We start from the raw sequence: 23,887 nt of genomic DNA on the forward strand, positions 1-23,887 counted from the left end.
TTACAAAGTTAAAATGCATTAAAATGTGGTTTTTTATTCTACTGAAAGTAAAGTTGAGGAAAATCTATGGTTTCACATTTTATTTTTAGCATCGACTTGCCCCGGGAACGACAGAGCAGAGCAGTGCAGAAAATCACAAGCACCTTCCCTACGAACAAGTCAATAAAAATGTCACTCCAAACAGAGCCGTGATGCACCATGCATCCCTTCCACCAAAAATAAAAGCATTCATCCCAGCACACACCTGAATTAAGAGTGTGTGGAACTGGGAGAGGTGTGGGGGGTGAATTATGGGGGAGTCAAAAAACAAGGGTGATTCTTAAAGTATGCAGAAATGTGAACAGGCAGCAGCTGCAGAGGAGGAACAGCTTTTAGAAGAAATGTTACTGGGGAATGTTGTGCTGCTCTATCTCTGCTTCATACTGGCTTTTTTTGAACCTCATTGGTGTCTTCCCAGCTCTCCTACGTAACTCCTCAATTCCTTTGTCCCATTTTCATTATCTACATTAGATAAACATTACCCAATTCCCAGCAGGGTGGAATTACTTTCCAGGTATTTCTCCTCATAAACTACACTCTTATTCTCCTGCCCCACAATTGTAAATACAATTTTACATGCAGTGGGATGATTTGCAGTGATAGATGATCCCTATCCTGGAACATGTATGTTTGAATTCACCTGCAAGAACCACCTAATCTTGTGTAAATGGCTGGTGGGCTACAGCTGCTGACTAATTTTAGGATGATGGTCTGCTTCTACACTGTGCACATCAAGATCTACGTCAATGTAATTATCAAAACACAAAAACCAGTATTTCAGCCTGGATTTGTAACTCATTTTGTCCAGGAATCAATTAGCATGCTAGCTTTCAACTTAGGGGAAGGAAAGGGAGGGTAGCATAATGTGTTTCCATTATGGGAAGAGCTCGATTTACACAGGGATGTAAACTGTGCCCGTTGGTAACAGACGGGCAGTAGTAAAAATGCTGGCTTCTAAAATGGTACCTGTGTGGGGAACTGACTAAAATCACTCCTGTGCTGGTCATGTAGGAGCTGGACAATTTTAAAACAAGCTTCCCTCTTTATGCATGCTAAGAATATTAAGGTAAGCTGTAAACAAGATTTTCTCTTCCACATATGTGTCAAATGCAGCTACACTACACTTGCTCTGTAAATTCAAGTGCTGCTTTATTTACTTATTTTACTTATTTAGAACAATTTCCATATGGTGGACATGCCTTTAATGAAACTCATGACTCAGAAATACTTGTTGATGTAGTCAAACAACATCTATTGACATGAGTCACTGAAGTTAAATAAATGTCATTAAAAATGAGACGAAACAAAAGGCAAATATATATATATCTCCAGCAGAATGATAGTGATCATCACCATTTGATCAATCTTCCCTGTGAGTTATATCTGCAAGTTACTTTGAGGTAGCGCTAGAAAGAAGCTGTTGGTCCAAGAGCATCCCTGCAAAAAGAAACATTCACGGCTTAAGTACCATTTAACCTTTTTGAACCCTTTTCAGTCTTCACCATTTTTTAGCCTGTTTCTTTCTCCCTGTTCACTGACTGCAGGATCATTAGCCCCTCAAACCATGGTACTAAAGCTTTTCTGTTCAGAGAAGTGGAAAACAAAAACATTACTCTTCTTCAAGAAATTAGTGGGTTTTAGGTAAAGGCACTATCTATCACAGCTAGGTACAATGAAGAGTTTCTAAAACCAACACTAGGTATTCTTCAAAAAAACCCCTTCATCAGACTTTAAAAAACCCCACAACATTTCATCTGGGTAAAACAGACAAAACACAACCAGACAGAGAAATAGCATGGTGTTGAAAACATTGCTCCCAATACTTTTTTTTTCATGTTTCTACTGCAATCAGCTCTCTGTAGAACTGAGAGCAGGCATCTGTATGATGTACATGTTCAGGTCTTTGTGTAAGCTCGCTAATGCAGGTGGTAGTTGGACCAGTGCTGGGAAGTTTCCTCAGTTAAATGTCTCAGCAATGAATGCCAGCAGTTCTGATGCACTCACTTTTTCCCAAATTTGTGCTTACACCAAAGTTTTTTCAGTGTGTCTTTACAGTAAAGAATGTGCACTGCACACAGTATCTTTGATCCCATATATGCACTCCCAACTGGAAAGCAGGATAGACTAGAAAGGCTCAGGAGACAGAAAACAAAGTCAGAGAGCTATTTAAAACCGTATCACACAGGCTGCAATCAGCAGACTCCCTTCTTCACCTCACTTTTCTTCTATGCTGACTGGAAGAAAATATATTCCCCAACATTTCTCAGGTTTGCAGAACTAATGGCCCAACCAACCTCTTTAACTGCATTACATAAACAGTATTTTCACTATACAGGTACTTTTCACTATACAGGTACTTTACAGGCCAGAACAGAAGGTGCATGCATGTCTGAAAACAGTGTCTAATGCAGAGTGTGGAGACCTTGCTAACACGCAAAATCTGGATATATATGACAACTACACACTCTGAGGTTTATGTGCTGGGTAATACAGTGCTGATCTAAGTGAAATCACACAGCTACATGGGCTCCTCATTACATAGTTCACACATGGATCAACCTCCCAAAAGGCAAAAATCAGCAGATACTCCATAGTATTTTTATCAAGCCAATACACACCCTTAGCATCTAATAACACAGTAAAAGGTTTCCACAAATTACTTGCTGCAGCTTAAGTATGGTGTTAGGTAATGCTATGCAAAGCAGGATATGCACTTCAAAGCAGGAAGCTTCCAGGTCTGTGCCTGGGTTATAATCTTGCATCTTGTGATGATGCTTGCTAGATACAAAATCCTTTGCCTAGCAACTGCTTTGTACTACCAAGCTCAGGCATCACAGCTGTGCACCACAACTGAAGTGAAATCAAATCCAGCATGGTTTTGAAAGTTTAACACCCCCACATCCAAATTCAAGGGGCCTGCATCTACTATCTTGAGTTTCCTCCCTTCAGCAATCCCCTGAAACAATTCTATACAGGCACACAACTAATTCCCTTTCCCATCCAGATTCTCTTTGCTTCATTTAGTCCATTTTCTGTCACATTCCCATTAATAATCTCCCTACTATCACCTTCTGAAGACTGACCAGTTCCCACCAAGGAAACATTCACCTACAAAATCTCAGTTTTCAGCCACTTTGCAACTAGTTCTCTCCAAAGCAGAGAAAGTTGCTAAGACTGTGAGAGTAATTCCCTGCCTAAATGAGGGGATTTTGTTTTCTCTCCTTCTACATATGCAGTGCACAAAATCCAGGAAAATGAAGTTCCTATAGCACACCAAAAGACCTTTCTAGTTCAGAATATCTGTATTTCATGGATAGGACTCCACAAAAAAAAAATCCTAGCTGAAATTAAACTGTGAAAAGAAGAGATTCTGGTGAGCAGGTAGAAGGGACCTGCTCTGCCAAGTCATCACTCTGCAATGCAGTATTAGTTTCACATTTAAGAACAGCATATAGGTATGACCACCACTTTAATGTAATTAAGTCATTAAAGGAAAAAAAAAGAACTTACTCCTATCTGCCATCCTAGCAATTATGGTTTAGACTGCCCCCAAAACACACATGGCAGTACCAAAGTGCCTCAAGTAGCTTTAGTAGCTTTCACATGTATTAGCTATATGACAATTTCTACCTTTTTCTCTTCAAAAAGTATTCTTGTTTCCAGCCTGAATTTATTTTATTGTGCACAGTAAATAGTAACAGGAGCTTAAGCTGTCCCTATGACTGGAAAATATTTTATACGCTTTCAGATAAGAACAGTTTAGAGGAAAGCCACTCAGAAGTTGCTATCAAAGCGTAGCTTTCTTCATTGCCATCTCCCCTAACCACTTTTGACTTGAATACTGGAAACTGTCATCCTACTAAAATGTTATAAACCTCATCACTATGAAACATCTGAGCATGGAGACTGAACAAATAACAGATGTTTAGGATAGGGTGCAAGTTAGTTGAAGAGTATACTGGGATACTTTAATTCCAGATAGGTTTTTCTTCCTCCTTTAAATCACAGGGTTTTCTCCAAGGATTTTTATGTATAAGAATATGTATTATATTACAACAGTTTCTTGCTGTAAAGCATCAGTTGAGAAGACTAACAAGAAGGGCAAAAATAAAACTATCAGTAGGTATCATCCTTAGTCTTTGGAATGTTTGCAGCTATGGCATGTCAAAGTTTGCCCTTCTGTATGTTAAAACTGTGCAGATAAAGCATGTTAGGAGCTTGTAAGAGATTGCCAAGATATCTTGGAAGTATGTGAGAGCTAGTTCTTGCTAGTGCTGATGCCCATACCAAAGACAAGTGAAATACCCCTACTGCCTCCAGCTAAATTCCACAAGCCAGAAGAGAAGGTGTTTTGCATCTGTAAGTAAAATCCCTTGCTGGCCAGTTTGCAGAAACAAAATTTTATTTACACAGGCAAGTCTATCTTTAGACCCCACTGAACTCTTTACATTTCTAGAATATTTACATGATTTCAAGATGCTCCAAGTGATGAATAAAACAAAACAAAGAAAGATTACAGAAACTGCCAAAAGCATAGCAAAAAAACCCCAACCTATCATTGTGCTTTAAAACTTATGATCTAGAGTAATGTAGAAGAAATGTAATTTTAGCACCTTGGTCTTAACGGTCATGCTATATAAGACACTTAAATAGCAGAGGGGATGTCAGAAGTGACCGTATCCAGAGGTTGCCAGTGACAATTCATGAGGGCATCATAGAGTTCTTCACTTGTCTCCATAAATTGTCTGTTCATTTCATCAACATCCAAGTACAGCTGCGGATCTGAAAATAAAAGCCTGGTAAGTACAAGTGTCAGAACTCGGGAGGTTTGCACATAAAAACCTGAAGAAAATGCCTAACAAAGTGTACTTCAGGTAAATTTAATGATTTAATAGACTTAATAATACATCTAGTAAGATGTTTATTTGCCAATTTTAACAAAGCTAACAAGTCCAGTTTCTTTTGGAATTAGTGTATACAAATGCTAGGACTATACTGGTATTTCCATAACCCATTCTTTATCCAGTAGTCACTAGCTTGTACTGTTAAAGGGCAGAAGCATGGCTAAATTCAAGCTGCAGTGATAGAATTATCATTACCTTCAGTTATTAGGTCATCATTGATTTCAGTCATAGCTGAAGCTTCCTAAAAAAAAAGTGTTCAATCACAGTCAGTTTCAGAAAGCATCACAAATACAAAATAATTTTATGCTCCCAAATCATCCCCTCCTCCCACAACTATAAAATAAGCAGGAGCAGGTGATGTTTTGTTGGGGAAGTGTTTTTTGTGGGATGTTTGTTGCTTTTTAATGGTTTTGTTTTAGGGTTTTTGTTTTTGTTTGGTTTGTTAGTTTGTTTAGGTAGGGTTTTTTTGTTGTTTGGGTTTTTTTGGGGTGTGGCTTTTTTTTGTTTGTTTTGGTGGGTTTTTTTGTTGTTTGGCTGGGGTTTTTTTAAGAAAACCATAGTATAGTTCTGCTTGGAAGGCACTTCTGGAAGTTGTAATTGATCAACTTGCTGACCTAGATATGATCATCTTACAATTCTTTATTTTGCTTAAATCAAAGCACATCAGAAGAACAAGATGAGAGAAAGACTACAAAATTCTGCTGTCAGAACTGTTATTTGATATACATGAACAAATATTACTGTATAAATATCTAATTCTACAGATGCACTAAAGCACTTAAATCCAAAATGCTGAATATAACCTTCACACTTATCCGACTGCATGATTTCAGCTTTAGGACTTTTCTGCTCTGATTTACACAACCCACACAACTTGCTATTTGTTTGTTTTTTTTTAATTAACTGTTTTATTTTTACCTCAAAAACAGCTGGAGCCATAACAGCATCTCCTAAAGAGCAGTCTCCAACAGCTTGCATGCTATCATAGGGAGTATAGGAGCTGTAGTTGTAGTCAGCATAAGGATCATAATTCCACTGTGAATAGTAGTTCTGATAATCTTGATAATAATCATTATAGTTGTATGACTGGTACCGCTGGAATTCTGCTTTCAGTCTGAAACATGAGAAGTTATACACAGTTAAGAGTTTGAGAACAAAAAACTATAAACCCCATGTTGAAGTTAAACAATTTTACACTTCCAAATATACAAGGAAGCTTTTCTAAATAGTTGCCTAAGTTTTAAATCACAGCACAATACCTCATGTTTATACAGAAGCAAATTCTCTCACCTTCACCAATGCCAGGAGTAATTATTTCTGTGAATGAACTAAAGATAAATGTATCTGTATTCAGTTTGAGTACTTTTGGTATCTGTATAAGCAAGCTGCTGATAAAAATGATTTATCAAGATCAAAGACCTTTACCAAGCACTGGTGTTTTAAAAGATGCTTTAAAAACATTTAATTAGCCCTTCCATCTTTTGTTTTGTTAATATTAAATCTTATTATTTTCAGAAACAAGGGGTAAAGGCTGATTATCTGTTTCAGAGGAGCATCTGACACTGCCTGTCAATTTACCATGTCTACCTTCACTTTCTCAATTTTTGGTCCATGAACAGTTGCCAAAGCATAGCTGTCAGGTGAAGTCAGCACTGTCACTATCCAGAACGAAGCCAAAGCAGCAGAAAAATTACAAAACTCATTAGTTCTTAAGACCAAAGGGCCAGGTGATTAGTTTTCACTGCTTTTCCTCTCCTGAGCAGATTTCTCCCAGGGACAACTTCAAGGTGGCTAATGACAAGTATCACTGAACAAGAATAGCCTATACTAAAATAGAGATATGCTACATGAAAAAGATTGGGATAAATCAGCTGCACATTCCAAGAAATCTCCTATGCTTAGGAATTTCCTCACGGATTACATACATACAACATACAAGCAGACCTCCTGTGTTTGTAGTGTCCAAGGTCTCTATCACCACTTTGCTACAGAAAATTCAGACTGGGGCTTTTTGCCAAGAACACAAACTGAAAGAGCTCAGAAATTGTTTCCAGTGTAAGTGACTTAATGACAAACTACTCAGATGGCTGGATATTTGGATCCTGTGAGAGCATAGTACTCAGCCATTCAGAAACAGGTATAGATTAGTGGTGTGTATTTCAATGCCCACATTACATTTTTGCTTCATTATTGTGAAGCTACACATACATTCTAAGAAATAGGTATTTTATTGTCTTACTATTGTAGTAAACAAATTATTTCATAATGTCTCAGTCTTCTGCTTCCAACTTCTCTCCCATATCCATCTCTGTAGAAAGGAAAATCTAAAAATACTGCTGACATTCTTCTGGATAGCAGAAGTGAGGAAAACTTTCTTTGGAACCTCATTTTCAAACCAAGTTAGTCAAAGCAAATCTGGACAGTGCTCTCTTGGGTAAGAGCATTTCTGTTCCAAAGCAGTGTGGCAACATTGGCAAAATTATCCACGAAAGAGAAGCAGGAGCTGTTATTTTTAGCCTTTTAACAGAACACACAAGCTAACCTCATGAATATATACTGAAATTGTTTTATAAAAAGTTCTATTTTTGTCTGTATTCTGGATCAAAGTTTATCAAATTTGGTATCAAGTCTCTAAACTAGATTGTCTTCAACAACTGACAGAAAACTGAGCTGGCAGAAAAAAAAACCCTCTCAAACCCAATCAATTTTAAAATTTCCTGCTGCCTCAATCACTTGAGAAGCAAAGAGTAGTATTCTAAACAAACCGTTCAAGTAACATCTCCTTTGGATTCTTCCCCTCCAGATTCTGTGTTTTTCCACTAAAGATACCCTTCCTCTGCCAGCCTACTTTAAAACCAACAATGTGCTACCTTGTCTAAACCAAGGGGAAAGGCCTAGAAGAAAAGCTTCCTAGCATAAAAACAAACACTTCTTGTCCCTTCTACCTTCTTCAGGCTCAAACATGAAATACTTACAAACGCATTCAGCTTCACTACTGTAAGCATTAAGGCTGGTCACAACAGCAGCTAAGCCCAAGTTATACAGTCTGGCTAGACATAAGAGTTGTATTTCCTCAGCAATCTTTAAAGAGGTTGATGAATCCAGGCAGTCAAAACATATGTTCGGTTTTGCATAGTGTACAGCCATTATAGCAAGGGCCACAGTCTTTACAAAGGCAGAGCTAGAAGAACCCGATTATTTAGAATTACCAATGTGATAATTTAGAATGTATCAATGCACAACTCATTTGTTACCTTTTAGAAATTCCTATGCTCAGCCGGATTCGTTTTCCCCCCAGACCTGGTGCATTCTGGCAGTCTTGCAGTGCCCTCATCTGATCACCTTGCTCACCAAATCTGACAAAGGCATACCCTCTACAATTTTCAAAAGGGAGAAAACAAATTCTAGTATTCATAACAGTTATAAAGCTAATGAATTCAACTTCTGTCTTCACAAAACCAGAAAATAGTAGCTACTATAGCTTCTACTACCTAAGCAACCCCTCTGGCATGTGCACATGCACAGAAGATGCTTTCACAAAATTAAAAACTTGGGCCAGAAGCAAAGAGCTTTGTTCATAGCATTAAAACACAACTTGCTGAAAGCCAGCAAAACAATACATGTTAACTGCTATCTGTGTAAGTAACAAGATTCCATATTTCTGCACTTACAGCAGTTAATTATCAGTATTAACCCATTCCTACTGCTCTACAGCTCTAGCATTCTTTTAAAATTTGCTGTCTCAGATTTCCTTTTCTTTTTTTTTTTTTTTTTTAAGTTTCTGGAATTAGTCCATTACAGACAGTGTTTTCTGAACAGCAAACTCACCCATCCCTGCTTCACTCACTGCCTGGCCAGTGTAACTTCTACTAAGCTTTATTTACTAATATTAGAAGTTCCATCTCCCAACCCCCTAAGATTTGCTAGGCCTTACACTTTTCTTCCACATGTAAAAAGGGAATTATTTTGTCCTCAGTACTGCAGATCACTAAGAGGATGTACTGCTGTAGGTAAGCACAGCAGCACAGATGTCCACACAGAGCTCTCCCTTCTCCCACCATCTAACTGCTTTCATGCAGATATACATTCAGCTAAACTGAAGCTTAACACATTAACTTAAATCACATTAACTGCTAGAACTAACCATAAAGTTTTAGAACCTCAAGGATCTATGCTGTTAAAAAATGCCAGAGACTAATCTGTCTTCCTGACTCTGAAGAGAATTCAAAACCAGTTCAAATGCTAGTTCCTATGTTTTACTTAGAGCAACAAACATACTGTCAGCATAAACACATTTTCACAGGCATTACCTGGAATATCCCAACAGGTCTGTTGCTATTTTGCAGTCAATACATGAGGGGTACCTCTTTAGGAAATAGTCATAGAGCTGAAAATCATCTACTTCTGGAGTCAGCTCCCCAACAAATATCGAATAATCCGGTCTTTAAAAAGGTAAGAGAACCATCGTTAAATTCAAGAATAACACAGTTCATTTCAGTATTAAAGTACCTAACATACAAGCAAGTAGTTATTACTGGACAAATAAGGAGACTAAATATGAAGAGAGCATTAACTGCAAAACTCTGCTGAGCAGCATACAGAACCACAGTGCCACCACTCCAGCAAGTTCTCAATTTCTGAGTCCATTCTACCACTTTTGCAAGCATTTGAACAAAGACCCAAACTTATTAAAGAATCTTTTTAAAAGTCGGTTTTAAAAGGTCTCATTTGTTGTCTGAAGGGCAGGGCACTCAAAAATACCAAGAAAAAATATTAAGTTACAGCCATAATTCAAAAGAGCTAAGACTATTTTGACACCACATCTCAAGCAATTATGAGACAGAAACCAGGAAAAAAAATCTTCATTGTTCAAGTGGCAATAAAATTCCATAAGCAATACTTAGTGTATAGGCACCAGTTGTGCCATTTCAGGATTTTTAAAATAATTTATGGCACTCACTAGTCATTAGCAATTTAAACAGGTAAGGGGTCAGAGTTTCTCCTTTCTAAAGGTCTTTACCTGGTTGTGTTAGTACTACTAGGGACAAACTCTATTCTTCCTGGTTTTATTTTGTTCTTTTTCTTCCGTTTCTTCTGTGGTGTTCTCCACCAACTGTAGGCCTGGAGACATTCTCTTTTTTTTGCCATCAAGTCCTGTAGGGAGAAAAAAAAAAAATCGCCTTTATAGTATTTAGCCTCATTTACATTCCTCCCTCCCACTCCCCATCACCACAGGTGATTTCCCCATATTCACCTTGCCCTTGAAAGAAGCCTGGGGTCCCATTTCTCCCTCCGCCTCCCATGAGGGAAAGCAGCCTCTGGGGAAAACGCCTGGCAAAAATAACAGAGCCAAAGGATTGTATGAACAGCCATATTCCCCTGACTTGTCAAGCTGGCTAAAGGATTGACAGCTTCCTCTGGGAATTAGGGAAAAACCAGATAGCCCTTTGATGCTGGCCAATCCTAAATGTTAATTAGCTTCAGGACTGGACTGTGTTCCACTTGAGCTCCAGGATGCAAAAAACCCTGCCGCAGCACAATCTGAGTGATGAAGAGGCAGGAAAATTGTCACTCTTGCCTAGAGGGCATGTCCACTGTCCCTATCTCCCCTCACCTAGGAATTCTTCTTCTGTGAGATACCTCTCCTCAATACCCAGCAGTGAGTCACTCTCCCAGGCCAGGAACAATGACAAGAGGCCAATTAATGGAACGTAAGGAGAAAGCAGACCAGAAACAGGCACTAGCTTGGCTGAGGGAAAACTCGAACCCAGACGCAAGGCCAGGAAGAAAGAGGCATAAAAAGTGCCTCTTGGGAACAAAAAAAAAAAAGAAAAAAGAAAAAAAAACCTAAAAAACCCCTAAAACCCCAAAAACCACAGTTCAAAAAGGAAGTGAGTGGGGCAACTACACAAAAGAGGAGGGGAAACAGCCATATTAACACAGGTTGCCTCCTTCACTTAAGATTCTGAAGAACAAGGTCTTCCAAAAATAAGAATGATGTTCCACAGCATTTACTTACGCAGGCTTTAATGTTCTTCCTCTATAAGATCTCCACATGTACCTTATACAGAATGTTATGCGCAAGGTCCTTCAGAAGAACTCACGCTCAAATAATGCAAACTGCAAAGCTTAATGCAATAACCCCCAACCTGCTTGAGTTGACACAATTAAGTGTCCTGAGGACAGCCAGCAATTGCATTGCCGGAACAATCATAGGACTAAAAGAGCACCGAACTCAGAGCAAGCTAGCTATTTCAGCTTCACATTTATTAGGAATTCTGAGTATGGTTCTGGAATCCATTTAGGCACTGCAAGCCTGTATTTCTGACTAAATCATCTTACCTGGCTTGCCATGGTTCAAACTGTCTTCTCTCTTTCTCAAACAGTATGACTGCACAGGTTCAGTTTATTGCACTTCTTCAGCTGAAAAAAATGTGGGGGAGAAAAAGAAGATGAAGGATTTTATCCTCAAGATTAATCACTTCCAAATATGTTCACCCCACCATATGCTCTAATGTTATTAATTCAGAGCTTTAGAAATTAAGTTCTGACTTGTCACTGCTAAAACAATGGAAATAAAAAGGATATATGGCCAATGGGATTATGATTAGATGTCATCTTCACTGTCCTAAACTGTAACAGACAACAAAGTCCCCACCATTCAAAGCACTAGAAAATTTTAGAGATCTTTTAAGTCTCCTATACTTTACCCTTAATTCTGAAATACCTACATATAATAATCCAGTAATTCAGAAGATTCTAAAATAGTTAAAAACAAGGCAAAAGATACATGCTTCAGTATGTTTTGTACAATCCCCCTGGCTTCTTCCCCTTTTAGCCAAATTTAAATTTACTTGTACCACAAACTATGCAGCTGAAAACAAGCAGTGGTACTTCCTCTGTGCTAAAAAATAGGAGAAATAAAAGCAGGATGAAGGCACAGTACAAGCAAACATGATCTTTCTCTGCACCTTTTCTCCTCCCTCTCTTGCCTTTTCCATACACATTTCACTCATTACCATCAAGTTAGCAACAGCAAATAACCTTTTACTGCCATCACTAAACCAGTGGACACACTTTCCAGAAGAGGTACATATCTTTGTTGATTCTGATAGCCTTTCTTTAGGCTTTTTCCCCTAGTCATCCAACAAATATAAATCAGTGCAAAAACCAGTTTGATTTGCAAAATATTCTGCATTTACTTTCACACGCAAGTGTTCCTTCACCACTACTGATTTTTTATATCTGGTGTTACTCCTTCTATGCAGATACTTGATTGCTGAAGTTCTAATTCCCATTTCTATGCAAGAATTTACGTAATGTTTTACATCTTGGCTGATCAAATCCACAGCCACATAATGCAATAAACGCAGAGCATCTACACTACCTTAAAGGCTTGCCTGCAGAACAAGCAGTTCAGAGCACTACTTCTGAAGTGGATTACACTAACTTGACACAGGATAGCCATAAACCATAATTAGAGCATCCATGCATAGTGCTATTCAGCGTAGCTATGGACTTCATCCCCACAGCCATTCTGAAGCCAAGAAAAGAGCCAAGTACAAACAAGCCCTTAAAATACAGGCATACACTTGTAAGGTTAGCATATGCTAAACTGAGAATGAGCTTACTGAAAGAAATTGTATTCATTATAAAAATTATCAGCAGCAACTTTTTCCTGTTAAAAGTTGTCAATAATAATACAAACATCCACATAACAACGTTCCTCTAACATTTGTTTTTAACAAAAGGAACCATAAACTCTTCCATGCTTTCAACACTGCAATACTGATTTTTGAATTCACAGTAACTTCTTTGAAACTTACCACTTCTCCCTCGTGCAGACCTAAGGGAAGATGGCACGCACGACAGAGCACTCTTCTGCAACAGGCTGTCAGGAGGCAACTGATGCAACTGCTTCTAGGTCAGTTATCACCGACTTTTATGCAAAACTGGTTTCGTTTGCCTCCCTGTCCGATCTTGACCTTTTCACTACAAAACAAAAACATTTTAAAAGCAATTAAACCAGCATGTATTAAGATAATACATTGTTTTACATTTGAGTTAACTGTATCTATAGTCACAGCTAGCTTTTCATTTAAAGCAATGGGGCAGCTTCAACCCCCAGAATTCAAACACATCCTTAATTGGATTACACACACATCATAGCACCTTTTAATTTTATTCCACGTTTTTTGCATTATTTCGTTTACACGGACAAAAAGGTGGGCAAAGCTGTTCACGGCCTGAATCGGCCGTGCAAACACCGCTCACCCAGGCAGCGAGCAACCCCCCTTCCCCTTCAGCACTAATTTCGCTCACACGAGGCGCTGGGTCAGGGCACCGGGATGAGGGAGTCTCCTAGAGTTCTTGGGGCCGGCGCGGTGACCCTGGCCGAGCCCAGGCCCGAGCCGTGACGCATTTCTTTAACCGAGCCACTCGGCACGACGGAAGAGCCCGACCACAAGTGCGCCCCGCCCGGCCGCGGCCCTCCGCAAGCAGCCACACTGGCGCCGGGGCCGCGCTTCCCGCTTATTGTACTACGCGAGAAAAAAATTAAGTAGTAAAAAAATATAAAAGGACCCGACGAAATAGCAATAAAAGCCGGCGGGGCCTGGGGCTGGTTCCCTGGGGCCTCGGCCCAAGCGCCGCCGGGGCCTCCCCGCCCCGCGTGCCCTGAGGGAGGCGGGGGCCCCGCGGGAAGGGAAAGGCCCGAACACCCCAGCCTATCCCACCCCGCCCCTCTCCCAATATATCGGTTCGCGCCCCTTTTCCCCGCTGGCAGGCCCCGATCCCGGCCACCGCTCCCCCCCTCCCCCCCCCTCGCGATCCCGGCACTAACGCCTCTCGTCCGCCCCGCCGCCATCACCGCCAGCGCCGCTTCCGCCCCACGAGGCCCCCCCTGCGCGGGCTGCCCCGCGCGCAGCCTGACCCCTCGCCGCTCCCTCCGGCGCTCCCCGCTCCGCGGCGGCTCCCACAGGATTCTCCTCACCCGCAGGGAACGGGCGCTGCCAGACGCCACACGCGGGGCCAGCGCGGAGCGGCGCAGGCAGCGCGGCGGACGGGCGGAAAAGCCGGCAGGAGCCCCGGGGCGGCGCCGTGCGGTGGCGGATGGAGCTGGTGGCGGGGTGCTACGAGCAGGTGCTGCTGGGGTTCGCCACGCGGCCCGACCAGGTAACGGGAACGGGGGGAAGGGAGCGAAGAAGCATAGAATCACAGAGCGGTTTGGGTTGGAAGGGAGCTTAGAGGCCATATAGTTCCAACCCCCTTCCATGGGCAGGGACACCTTACACGAGACCAGCGTGTTCAGAGCCCCATCCAGCCCGGCCTTGAACACCTCCATGGAAGCGTGTGAGGGAAATGCCCAGCGCGTCCCGGCACTCACCGTCTCGCCCGCCCGTAGCCGCGGTTCCGGGCGCCGCCGGGGTTCTTAAAGCGCGTTGCGGGGGCGGGGCGGCCTCTCCCGCAGCTCCTGCCGCCAGGCTCGGCCCCCTCGCTGTCCCGAAGGGCTCCCGGGAGCTGCGGAGCCTCTGGGCTGCGGGCAGCCACGTGGGTGTGCGGGGCTGCGGTGCGAGGTCGCTCCTCCCGACGCGGCGCTGAGGATGGAGAGAGCTGCGCGGGGGATGGATAGAACGTGGTCTGGGGGCTGGGGCCAGGTGGAAGGCGTGTCTTGTCTCCTGCCGTGATGGAAAACGAGAGAATCCTCCTCTCTTGCCCTTGGGATTTATCTCTGTGCAGACACTTTTTCACAGACAGCTTCGTCTAAGCACAGCACTGATTACAAGGGGAGGTTTGCACGATTAAATCCTTTTGACTAATCTCCTAACAACACATTAACTCAATAAGATCCTGTTATGCTTATATCTAGATATAATTCCTCCCCCTGTACTCAGAACTGAGGAGGCCACACCTCGAGTGCTGTGTTCAGTTCTGGGCCCCTCAATTCAAAAAAGACATTGAGATGCTGGAGCAGGTCCAGAGAAAGGCAATGGAACTGCTGAAGGGTCTGGAACGCAAGTCCTATGAGGAGTGACTGAGGGAGCTGGGGGTGTTTAGTCTGGAGAAAAGGAGGCTTAGGGTGGACCTTACCCCCTTCTACAGCTGCCTGAAAAGAGGGTGAAACCAGGTGAGGGTTGGCCTCTTCTCCCAGTCAGCAAGCAACAGGGCAAGGTAACATGGCCTCATGCTGTGCCAGGGGAGGTTTAGGTTGGACATTAGGAAGAATTTCTTCACAGAAAGGATGATTAGACATTGAAATGGGCGGCCCAGGGAGGTGGTGAAGTCACTGTGCCTGGAGGTGTTTAAGGAAAGACTTGATGTGGCACTCAGTGCCATGGTCTGGTTGACAAGGTGGTGTTCAGTCATAGTTTGGACATGATGATCGATCTCAGAGGTCTTTTCCAACCTAATTGATTCTGTGATTCTGATTTTTACACGTATACTTTTTCAGGTTTTGCTTTTAAAAAATAAAATTACAGGACAATGAAGTGGAAGCTTACTATGGTAAGCTTGAGAAAGACCTGTTTGTTTTGCGCTTCATTTACAGTCCTGGACAGTCATCCCTGATTTTACACATCATGCCCACTCTGCCTCATTGTCAGCAGTAGCAGTGAATAACAGATATGTGGTCACTGGGAGCAGAGATGAGACAATCCAAATCTATGACATGAAAAAGAAGATAGAACATGGGGCACTGCTACAGCACAATGGTAAGGGAGCATTTCTTTGTAAAAAACATTAATGATAAAAAATTGTAGCTGAAAAACCAGTCCTTGCTGGAAGAAGAAAACTGATTTTTTTTTCTAATAAGACTGTAATAGTGGTGCTGTTGCAGCCAGGATGGTGTGATGATACAAACAAGGTAAGCTTTTGAGCATAAAAGAAATTATTTTGGTATTAGCCAACAAATATTGCTGCTGATTTCAATTATTTATAGTTTTATCTGGTTAAGAAGTTATGACCCACAAATGGCTTTTGTGCCATTTTTCTTCTACCACGACAGTTTATCAAGACCATGCCTACTCCCAGCTACCGTTATTCCCAGTGTCCTTGTCCTGTCACAAGTGTACATGAGCCACACAAAAGAGAGAGTCTGCATGTGAGAGCAGGCTGCTGCTGCCAGATGAGTTAACCTGGTACATTTCCCACTGTATGTGCTGCCTGAATTACAACTGCAAAGTACATGATAGAGTCACAAAATAGTTTGGGTTGGAAAGCACCTTTTAAAGGTCATCCAGTCCAACCCCACTGAGTGAGCAGGGACATCTTCAATCAGGTCAGGTTACACAAAGCCCCATCCAATCTGGCCCTGAATGTTTCCAAGGACAGAGTATCAACCACCTTTCTGGGCAACTGCTTCAGTGTATCACTGCGTCCTTGTAAAAACACTTCTTCCTTACATCTAATCTTAACTGACCCTCTTTAATTTAATGTGCATGCTAAAAAGTAGGAGCAGAGGAATTTTCCAGCTGTCTTTGCATTTTGTGAAGGTTTTCTTTCTCATACCGCTAGCTGAGAAACAGCTGCTGATGGTTTTGTAAACTAACTCTCTATTATTACCGCTGTCCTAGGATATATCACTGTGTCCTGCAGCCATAGGGAGGAGGAGGAGAGAAGATCCAGCAGGCAGGAATTGTGCAGCAAGATTGATTTATTTAATTATTTTACAAACTCTTTTATAGACTTTTTTCTTCATAGTCTAATTGGACAAAGGATCAGCCACTCCTCTTGGGGTGATTGGCTAAAATCCTAAAACATCCATTGTCAAAATATTTTTCTACTATACCATAAACAAGACTTCTCAAGGCTACAGGTGTTTGGTTGTTTACATAACTCTGCTACCTCTTCTGTGAGAGAGAAAAGTCTCTCACGGACTTAGAAAATAGCAAGAAAATCCTTGCGAGCAGCATTTTTGTGCCCGCACTCTATCTTGCACCTGCATGATTTTGTTATGGTTCACTAGAGAAAATATTTTGAATGGGTGTTAGAGAACCTCAGCCAATCCCTCCAGTGGGTGGCTGGTCAAGCGACCAATCATATCATGCTCTCTTATGTACAAAGATATATAACCTAGCTTGTATTTAATAAAATAATTCTATTTTCTCCTTGGACTTATATCGTGATTCTGGCCGTTTCTTGGTGCAACAGCGACAATCTAAAACCATTACCCCTTGTCCTATCATAACAGGCCCTGCTAAAAAGCTTGTCCCTATCTTTCTTATAAGCCCCTTTCAAGTATTGGAAGGCCACAGTAAGGTCTCCCGGTGGCCTTCTCCCAGCTGAACAATCCCAATTCTTTCAGCCTTTCCTCACAGGAGAGGTATTCCATCTCTCTGGTCATCTTTATGGCCCTTCTTTGGACATGCTTCAACAGGTCCATGTCATTCTTATGTTGGGGACCTATTGGAGCTGGATGCAGTGTTCCAGGTGGGGTCTCACCAGAGCAGAGCAGAGGGGCAGATTCCTCTCCCTTGCCCTGCTGCCCACACTGCCTTTGATGCAGCCCAGGGCACGTTTGGCTTTCAGGCTGGAAGTGCACATTGCTGGGTCATGTCCAGCCTCTCATCCATCAGCAAGCCTAAGTCCCTCTTGGCAGAGCTGCCCTCAATCTGTCTGTCCCCCAGCCTGTGCTGATACCAGTTTGCACTGTGTTTTGTGGAACTTCAAGGTTCCCATGGCCTACTACTTGGACTTGTCCAAGTCCCTTTGGATGGCATCCCGTCCCTCACCACTTACAGAGGTTGGCATCATCTGCAAACTTGCTAAGGGTGCGCCCTTTTTCTATATCATTGGTACAGTCATCAGTTAATGGCTGTCCAAATAAATCTGTTTGTAGCTCAGCATTGATTAACCAAAAAGATCCAGGAGTTACACTGAACATGGTAGCTGCCTTTAACTGACGTATGATAAATCTGGTGATTATGGGAAAGTAGCATGTGCAGTAAATTCAGCTGTGTGTCAGGAGCAGGGCTTTGATGTGGGAGCATTCCTACCACTGATAAGAGCTCTCTGTCATCTCTGCCAGTGTTTGAGTACTGCTGTGTCAGAAAACAGACCAGATGGAGTTCAGACGTGTGGGTAAAGGGTGGCTGATAGAGCACATCAGACTATTGAATACAGCAAGAAAGTTTGAGAGTTTTTTGAAGAAATACTTAGGAAATAATTTAGATTTTCCCAAGGCTAGGGTAGTAGGTGGCATGCCTTGATGGAAGAAGCTTTTCTGTTAAGTTGTACATTCTCTGTTAATTTGTGTGATAACTGTTCGGTGTGTACAACATTGTTAATTGTATTTCTAGGCACAATAACTTGTTTGGAGTTCTATGGTACTGCACATCTACTGAGTGGGGCTGAAGATGGACTCATTTGTATCTGGAACACAAAGAGATGGGAATGCCTGAAATCCATTAAGGCACATAAGTGAGTTTCTTAAATCTTCATATTCATGTACATTTTCATGTCTGTTTTCCTTGTAAATAATAGATGTGACTAATGTTTTGTTTTTATCAGAGGACACGTGACATCTCTTTCTATTCATCCTTCTGGGAAATTAGCTTTGTCAGTCGGAACAGATAAAACATTAAGGTGAGTCAAAACTGATGGAGGAATGCTGAGAATCATAATTCAGTAACTGTTAATCGGTGTTATAAGCAACAATTCTGTGTTGGGACTAGGCCATGCAACGGTGATAAAATATATTTGTTATCAAATGGTTCAAAGATCCATCGGTTGTCTTTTGAAGTTCTAAGTGCCAGCAATATTTTAAAGTCTCTTAAGAGTAGTTTCTGCTGTTCATACCTTCTTCATGTGAACTCTGACTCTTCACAATCGCTTGTAAATGTATAAATATGTTTGCATTTTGGAACACAATTTAAAACTTTTGAAAAATGCCAGGTTTTGTTTAGTGTGATTTTTCACTTGGAGGGTTTCCATGTTGCTGTAGATACATGTTTTAGACATATGAAATTCTTTTTCAACAGCACAAATTGCTATTTGGCTCCTTTGGGCTCAGTATTGCAAATGGTGGTTTAGAAAATAAATAACACAAGTTCAACATTATAGTGTGCAAGCAATATATATGAACTCATCATTTTCTCTTACATTAAGAAAGCAGAAAAATGCATAGAGAGGCTTAAAAGCTTCCTTTGGGTGCCTCATGTCAGCAGATTGTACCTCAGTTTTGCTGTGCTGTTTTTAACCAGAATGCACATAACCTGTTGTTGTCTTTCAGAACTTGGAATCTTGTTGAAGGACGATCAGCCTTTATCAAAAACCTGAAGCAAAGTGAGTTTATCAGTTTAAATCCACTAATTAAGTGGAATTTGATAGTTTTATTTTTCATGTAAAGAAAAGTTGACTGAATTAATCGAGTCAGTTAATTGCACACTTATATAATGTCTTTTTTACACATGCAGGCAAGCATTTGTAAGCTTATGTCCTTAATAATAATCACTTAGCAAAAGGAAAACATAGAACCACTAAAGTAAATACTTTTCCCCCTTGAAATTTGAGATCAGGACATTTAAATAAATGTGTTTTAGTTTGTTTTTCTTTACATGATTCTGATAAGCAGAAATAAACATTTAAGAGTATAGCTGTTTATTCTAGTTTATTTGATTTTTCACTGAATATTTTCTTAAATCTAGGTAGAAAACAGTGTCTAGCAGCTTCTAAAGATTCTTACTTTTAGATTCTCTGTATCAATGTATACAGATGCACACATAATTAAATGGTCCCCTGATGGAGAGAAGTATGTGACTGTGATAACAAACAAAGTGGATATCTACAGACTTGACACAGCTTCAATCACTGGCACCATTACAACAGAGAAGAGGATTTCTTCACTTAGATTTATTACAGTAAGTATAAAAATGAGAGGTATTGGGAAATTAACTGGTTTGAAACACATGAAATTAATCACACTTGCATTTCTTTTTTCCCATTCCAAGGACTCTATCCTTGCCATAGCTGGAGATGATGAAATGATTAGGTTCTACAGCTGTGACTCTCAAAAATGCCTGTGTGAATTCAAAGCTCATGAAAACAGGTATTCTATATTTGTTTACTATTTAAATATTTATGGCAATGCTGAGTCCTCTCTGAAGTTCAATGGCTTGTAATGTTCAGCATATTTTGCTTTTGTTTTAGTATAGAAAGTGAATTTATTTATGTGCTAAATTCCAAACAGACTTGTTTGCTTTTAGTATGAGCACAAGTACTGTGCTGTCCATGCATGTTACAAAAACAACAGGGTACAGAATTAAGACTATTACTGTTCTAAATCTCTGTGTGTGTTTGTGTGTGTTTAGCCAGTCTTTACTGACTCTGACTCTTTAGAATGCTTCAAAAAAACAAACCAGTTTTCAGTTCAAACAATAGGAGTGTAATCACATATTCTCTGTTTTTGAATACCAAATATTTGTCCGAATGTTGCATTGAATTCATCAAAACACAAAAGCATTAGCAGTAATGTCATTGATGTGTCTAACAGTATATGCTTTAAAGTATTGAAGAGTTCTGAGCAAATGTTTCAGTGTGTTACTGCTGTCCTTGTAAAGAACAAATGTTTCCAATATAAAACATTGTAGCAAAGGTTTCCAATATAAATGACAGAACTCAAAGCTGATCACTGTTCCAAGGTCCTGCCTGTCACTTCGGGGTTTTCTGTTCAAACTGATTTTTTAGACTGTTGCCTATTCATCTTTAATTTCTCTCAGCTTACTGTTCTGAAGTGTAATATAAAAATGTATTACTTTTTACAGAATAAAAGATATTTATAGTTTTGAAAGAGAAGGACAGCATATTATTGTTACTGCATCCAGTGACGGTTACATTAAAATGTGGAATCTGGATCTTGATAAGGTTGGTGTATTAAACTGCTTCTTCCATTTAAGAAAAGTATCAGAGAACCAAAATTGCAGACAGTTCTGTTGTAAGAGTTAATTATAAATGACTGAGGAAATTTTACTTGAAATGTGGATATCTTGATCTTCTTCCATGTTATGTTCAGTAGAGATGTATGTATAAGCACATATATTTATGCACTTGTATATTTTTTTATCTTTTAGTTCTCTTTTTTTAAACAAACTATGAAGTATGATGATATTATGAGATCTCATCTTCACTTTATGTAAAGTCATGCTTCCCATCAGACCTAGCCAGGCTTATGACTATCTAATCAGTTATGTATGTTATGACTATCTAATTAGTTCAGGACTGCTGTGAGTTTTTGTAATGTTGATGACTGTTGCTACTCTTAAAAACACAAAGTCTATGGTTTGGGCGAGGGAAGATGGTTGTTCATGTCGGGGGAGGAACTTATCCTTTGGAAAAATTCAGATACATGAATGTACTGGGTACTTGTATTTCCTGTATTTTCAAACAGTTCTGAGTAACACAGTTCAACAAGGAATCATGTCTTATCTTTTAAAGTTTCTTGTGTTTAATGTTTCCTCTTAAAATCAGAAATAGATTTTTATAATTTATTGCCTAGTTACAAAGGATCTACTATATTTTATGATAAGCATCTTGGATAGTTCAAATAATTATTTCTCAACTTATATACTCTTCATATCTGAATTTGCATGTTTTTAATGTCATCCATTCTGATTATTTTTATACCTGTAAGTGCAGGAGTGATCTCCCTCTTTTCCCTTCACCTTACATTTCTGTTCCCCTTGTACAGAATTGACAGAGTGATCGGGAACTCTTTACCTTTCTGTGTAACATTGTATTTATTTTGACAAATATGTGATTTCCTTTCCTTGCAGGCAAAGTTTTGTATCACTGTGTGGGCTGCTCTGTGCAGCTCTGAGGAGTGGAATATTCTAATACAGTAGTTTCCAGTGGGTTGATGCTGTTAACACTGCACATGTGTTTGTGACACTTTTTCCCATGATATCTGTAATAGAATATTTGTATTCCAAGAGCTGAGTGATACAGTTGCCTATCAATGAAGTGAAGGTGGGCACTAAGATGCTTTCTGACCTCAAATACTTCAGCAAATTTAAACAGAAATAAAATAAGGTTTAAATAATACTCTTTTATGTTTTCTTCAGATTAAAGATGGGCCATCTTTACTGTGTGAAGTCAATACCAAAGCTAGGCTGACATGTCTTGCAGTATGGCTTGACCGAGCTTCAGAAATGAAAGAAAATTCTGATAAAATTGCAACATCATCTCAAGGTAACAGAAGTGTTTGTGTTTTGAATTGTTAATGTGACTGTGAAATGGAATACACCAAGTGGGAGGTTTCTGCTATATCCATTGGAAAACATTCTGGTATTTTGAAGAACTGGGGATATGACACTGGCAAGTGATACAGGTACACTTACCAATCTGATAGTGTCTCAAGCCCATAGGTTTGTGGGAGAGAAGAGAACATAAGCCTCTTTTCACTTCTATTAAAGTTTTGTTTCTGTTTAATGGAATAACATACTGAGGAAGCCACTGCAAAGCTTTTGAGACAGATAAGAAAATAAACAGTTGATAGAACTGCATGTCTTGTCTTTCTGTAAACGAAATTAGGTCTGAGGCCATTGTAGCTGAGCAAACTTACAAAGTCTAGCTCAGATCTGTTTGGGTTTTCTGCTGTTGTTTTTCCTGCATTGTAATCTGTTTACATACTTGATCTTTATATATTTTAATTTCACAGGCAAAACTAGCATAAATGGCACTTTCCACGGTAAAATAAAAAGCTATTTATAACCTTTTTTTAAATGAGCTACAAATAAGTCTCTGTGTCATTTAGACTACAAAGACCAGACATAAGGTCAGTGTGAATAATTCCTTGCTTTTTTTCAGAAACAGAAGATGAAAAATCATCAACAGCCAGGAGAAACAAAGATTTTTGGACTAGTGGACGGGTTAAAATGGCAAAAAGAAAGAGAAAAATTATTCCAGGGAAACAAAAGTTGGAAGTTCCAGTGCAAAAGAAGAAAAAGAAACAGAATAGCTCGGCATGAAGGCAGCTACTTTCTCTCCTGTATAAAAAGTAAATGCTGGTGTTGCCCTAGTTTTTATAAGAATGTAAACCCTAACAGGACATATACCTCTGACCTGATGTGTTGTTTATAAGCAATTAGTGTTTTTACCCTAATAAATTGACTGATCATTCTGGGAACTTTCTGTAAGTGAACAAAGCAAAAATAAATTCATAATATGTAATGTTTATATTTTTATATTAACAATACCATACACTTTTTAACTGGCTCTGAAAAAGACAGCTAAAATAATAAAAACAGCTGCATCTGTCTCAGTTACATTTTTGTCTCACTTAAATGCATATTAAAAACATGTACACTTTCTCAGTGTTGAAATTGTTACTGTTCATTTGACTCAAGGTATGATCTGTCTTTGTTCTGCATTTCTTTTCCTACTCTAAGAAAGAACATGTTAAAATTACTTAAAATGATCACATTCCATTCATACACTCAGGGAAAACTGTAATTTCTAGTTCTTGATGTGGACTTACATATGGACTTTAAAAGCACACTATTTGGCTTTTTTACTGTGTTCATACTTAAATATATTTAAGTTTTTTAAAAGTCTTTGCACCATTGTTCACGACTGAAACATTTTGTTTGGAATATGATACATAATTTTAGGTGGAAGAGTTTATATCAATAAGGTTTTACCTTTTCTTCCCCCTTTCCATTGTATTTTTTCCAAGTCCTTGAGCTGAGCCATGTTGTTAAAAAAGAATTATATAACATTTGAAATGTGTGCCACACTGATAAATGTCACCTATCTGTTTTGTTTGCACTTAAACAAAAAGTGAATTCCTGACCTTCTCAGTCAGTGGGAACAGGAGTTTATCCTAAGCCTTATTACAAATATGCAGGGGGAAAAACAAAGTTGAGCTGGTGAGAGCAAGGTCAAAGAGCTGTACTAAATGTTTCCTTTCTTTATTTTAAGGTGTAAGGCATGTTAATTTTGTTTTCTGCACT

General features: G+C 39.9%; 2 protein-coding genes across 8 annotated transcripts; one reads left to right on the forward strand and one right to left on the reverse strand.

Annotated features, from left to right (window-relative positions):
- Positions 1 to 1,169: 1,169 nt before the first annotated feature.
- LOC138106820 (tRNA selenocysteine 1-associated protein 1-like) lies at positions 1,170 to 14,603 on the reverse strand. 6 transcript variants are annotated; one of them, XM_069008077.1, is made up of 9 exons: positions 14,329 to 14,603; positions 12,770 to 12,935; positions 11,286 to 11,366; positions 9,964 to 10,097; positions 9,254 to 9,385; positions 8,198 to 8,317; positions 5,862 to 6,057; positions 5,139 to 5,184; positions 1,170 to 4,821 (listed from the first exon to the last, which is right to left on the reverse strand). In XM_069008077.1, exons 3-9 carry the CDS (start codon positions 11,295 to 11,297, stop codon positions 4,685 to 4,687), a joined length of 777 nt encoding a protein of 258 aa, XP_068864178.1. In that variant the 5' UTR covers positions 11,298 to 11,366; positions 12,770 to 12,935; positions 14,329 to 14,603; the 3' UTR covers positions 1,170 to 4,684. The 6 variants fall into 6 exon arrangements, with proteins under 6 accessions (XP_068864178.1, XP_068864177.1, XP_068864179.1 ...); XM_069008076.1 differs by lacking the exon at positions 14,329 to 14,603 and adding an exon at positions 13,786 to 13,865; XM_069008078.1 differs by lacking the exon at positions 14,329 to 14,603 and adding an exon at positions 13,268 to 13,626.
- Positions 13,936 to 23,196, forward strand: PAK1IP1 (PAK1 interacting protein 1). 2 transcript variants are annotated; one of them, XM_069008071.1, is made up of 10 exons: positions 13,936 to 14,117; positions 15,490 to 15,652; positions 18,239 to 18,359; positions 18,450 to 18,524; positions 19,171 to 19,223; positions 19,653 to 19,798; positions 19,889 to 19,986; positions 20,702 to 20,801; positions 21,998 to 22,124; positions 22,743 to 23,196. In XM_069008071.1, the coding sequence occupies exons 1-10, from the start codon at positions 14,055 to 14,057 to the stop codon at positions 22,901 to 22,903; spliced, it is 1,107 nt and encodes a 368-aa protein (XP_068864172.1). In that variant the 5' UTR covers positions 13,936 to 14,054; the 3' UTR covers positions 22,904 to 23,196. The 2 variants fall into 2 exon arrangements, with proteins under 2 accessions (XP_068864172.1, XP_068864173.1); XM_069008072.1 differs by having other exon boundaries at positions 22,749 to 23,196.
- The last annotated feature ends 691 nt before the right edge of the window (positions 23,197 to 23,887 follow it).

This window comes from Aphelocoma coerulescens, chromosome 2, assembly GCF_041296385.1.
Source record: "Aphelocoma coerulescens isolate FSJ_1873_10779 chromosome 2, UR_Acoe_1.0, whole genome shotgun sequence".
Classification (NCBI taxonomy): Eukaryota; Metazoa; Chordata; class Aves; order Passeriformes; family Corvidae; genus Aphelocoma; species Aphelocoma coerulescens.

Excerpts from the sequence above, each read along its gene's own strand:
- LOC138106820 (XM_069008075.1), bottom strand. The coding sequence starts at position 10,227 with ATGGGACCCCAGGCTTCTTTCAAGGGCAAG. Across the intron at positions 8,318-9,253 it reads GACCTGTTGGGATATTCCAG|AGGGTATGCCTTTGTCAGAT; the intron begins GTAATGCCTGTG and ends TGAAAATTGTAG. Across the intron at positions 6,058-8,197 it reads AGCATAGGAATTTCTAAAAG|ACTGAAAGCAGAATTCCAGC; the intron begins GTAACAAATGAG and ends CTCATGTTTCAG.
- PAK1IP1 (XM_069008071.1), top strand. The coding sequence starts at position 14,055 with ATGGAGCTGGTGGCGGGGTGCTACGAGCAGGTGCTGCTGGGGTTCGCC. Across the intron at positions 19,224-19,652 it reads TATCAAAAACCTGAAGCAAA|ATGCACACATAATTAAATGG; the intron begins GTGAGTTTATCA and ends CAATGTATACAG. Across the intron at positions 19,987-20,701 it reads TTCAAAGCTCATGAAAACAG|AATAAAAGATATTTATAGTT; the intron begins GTATTCTATATT and ends TACTTTTTACAG.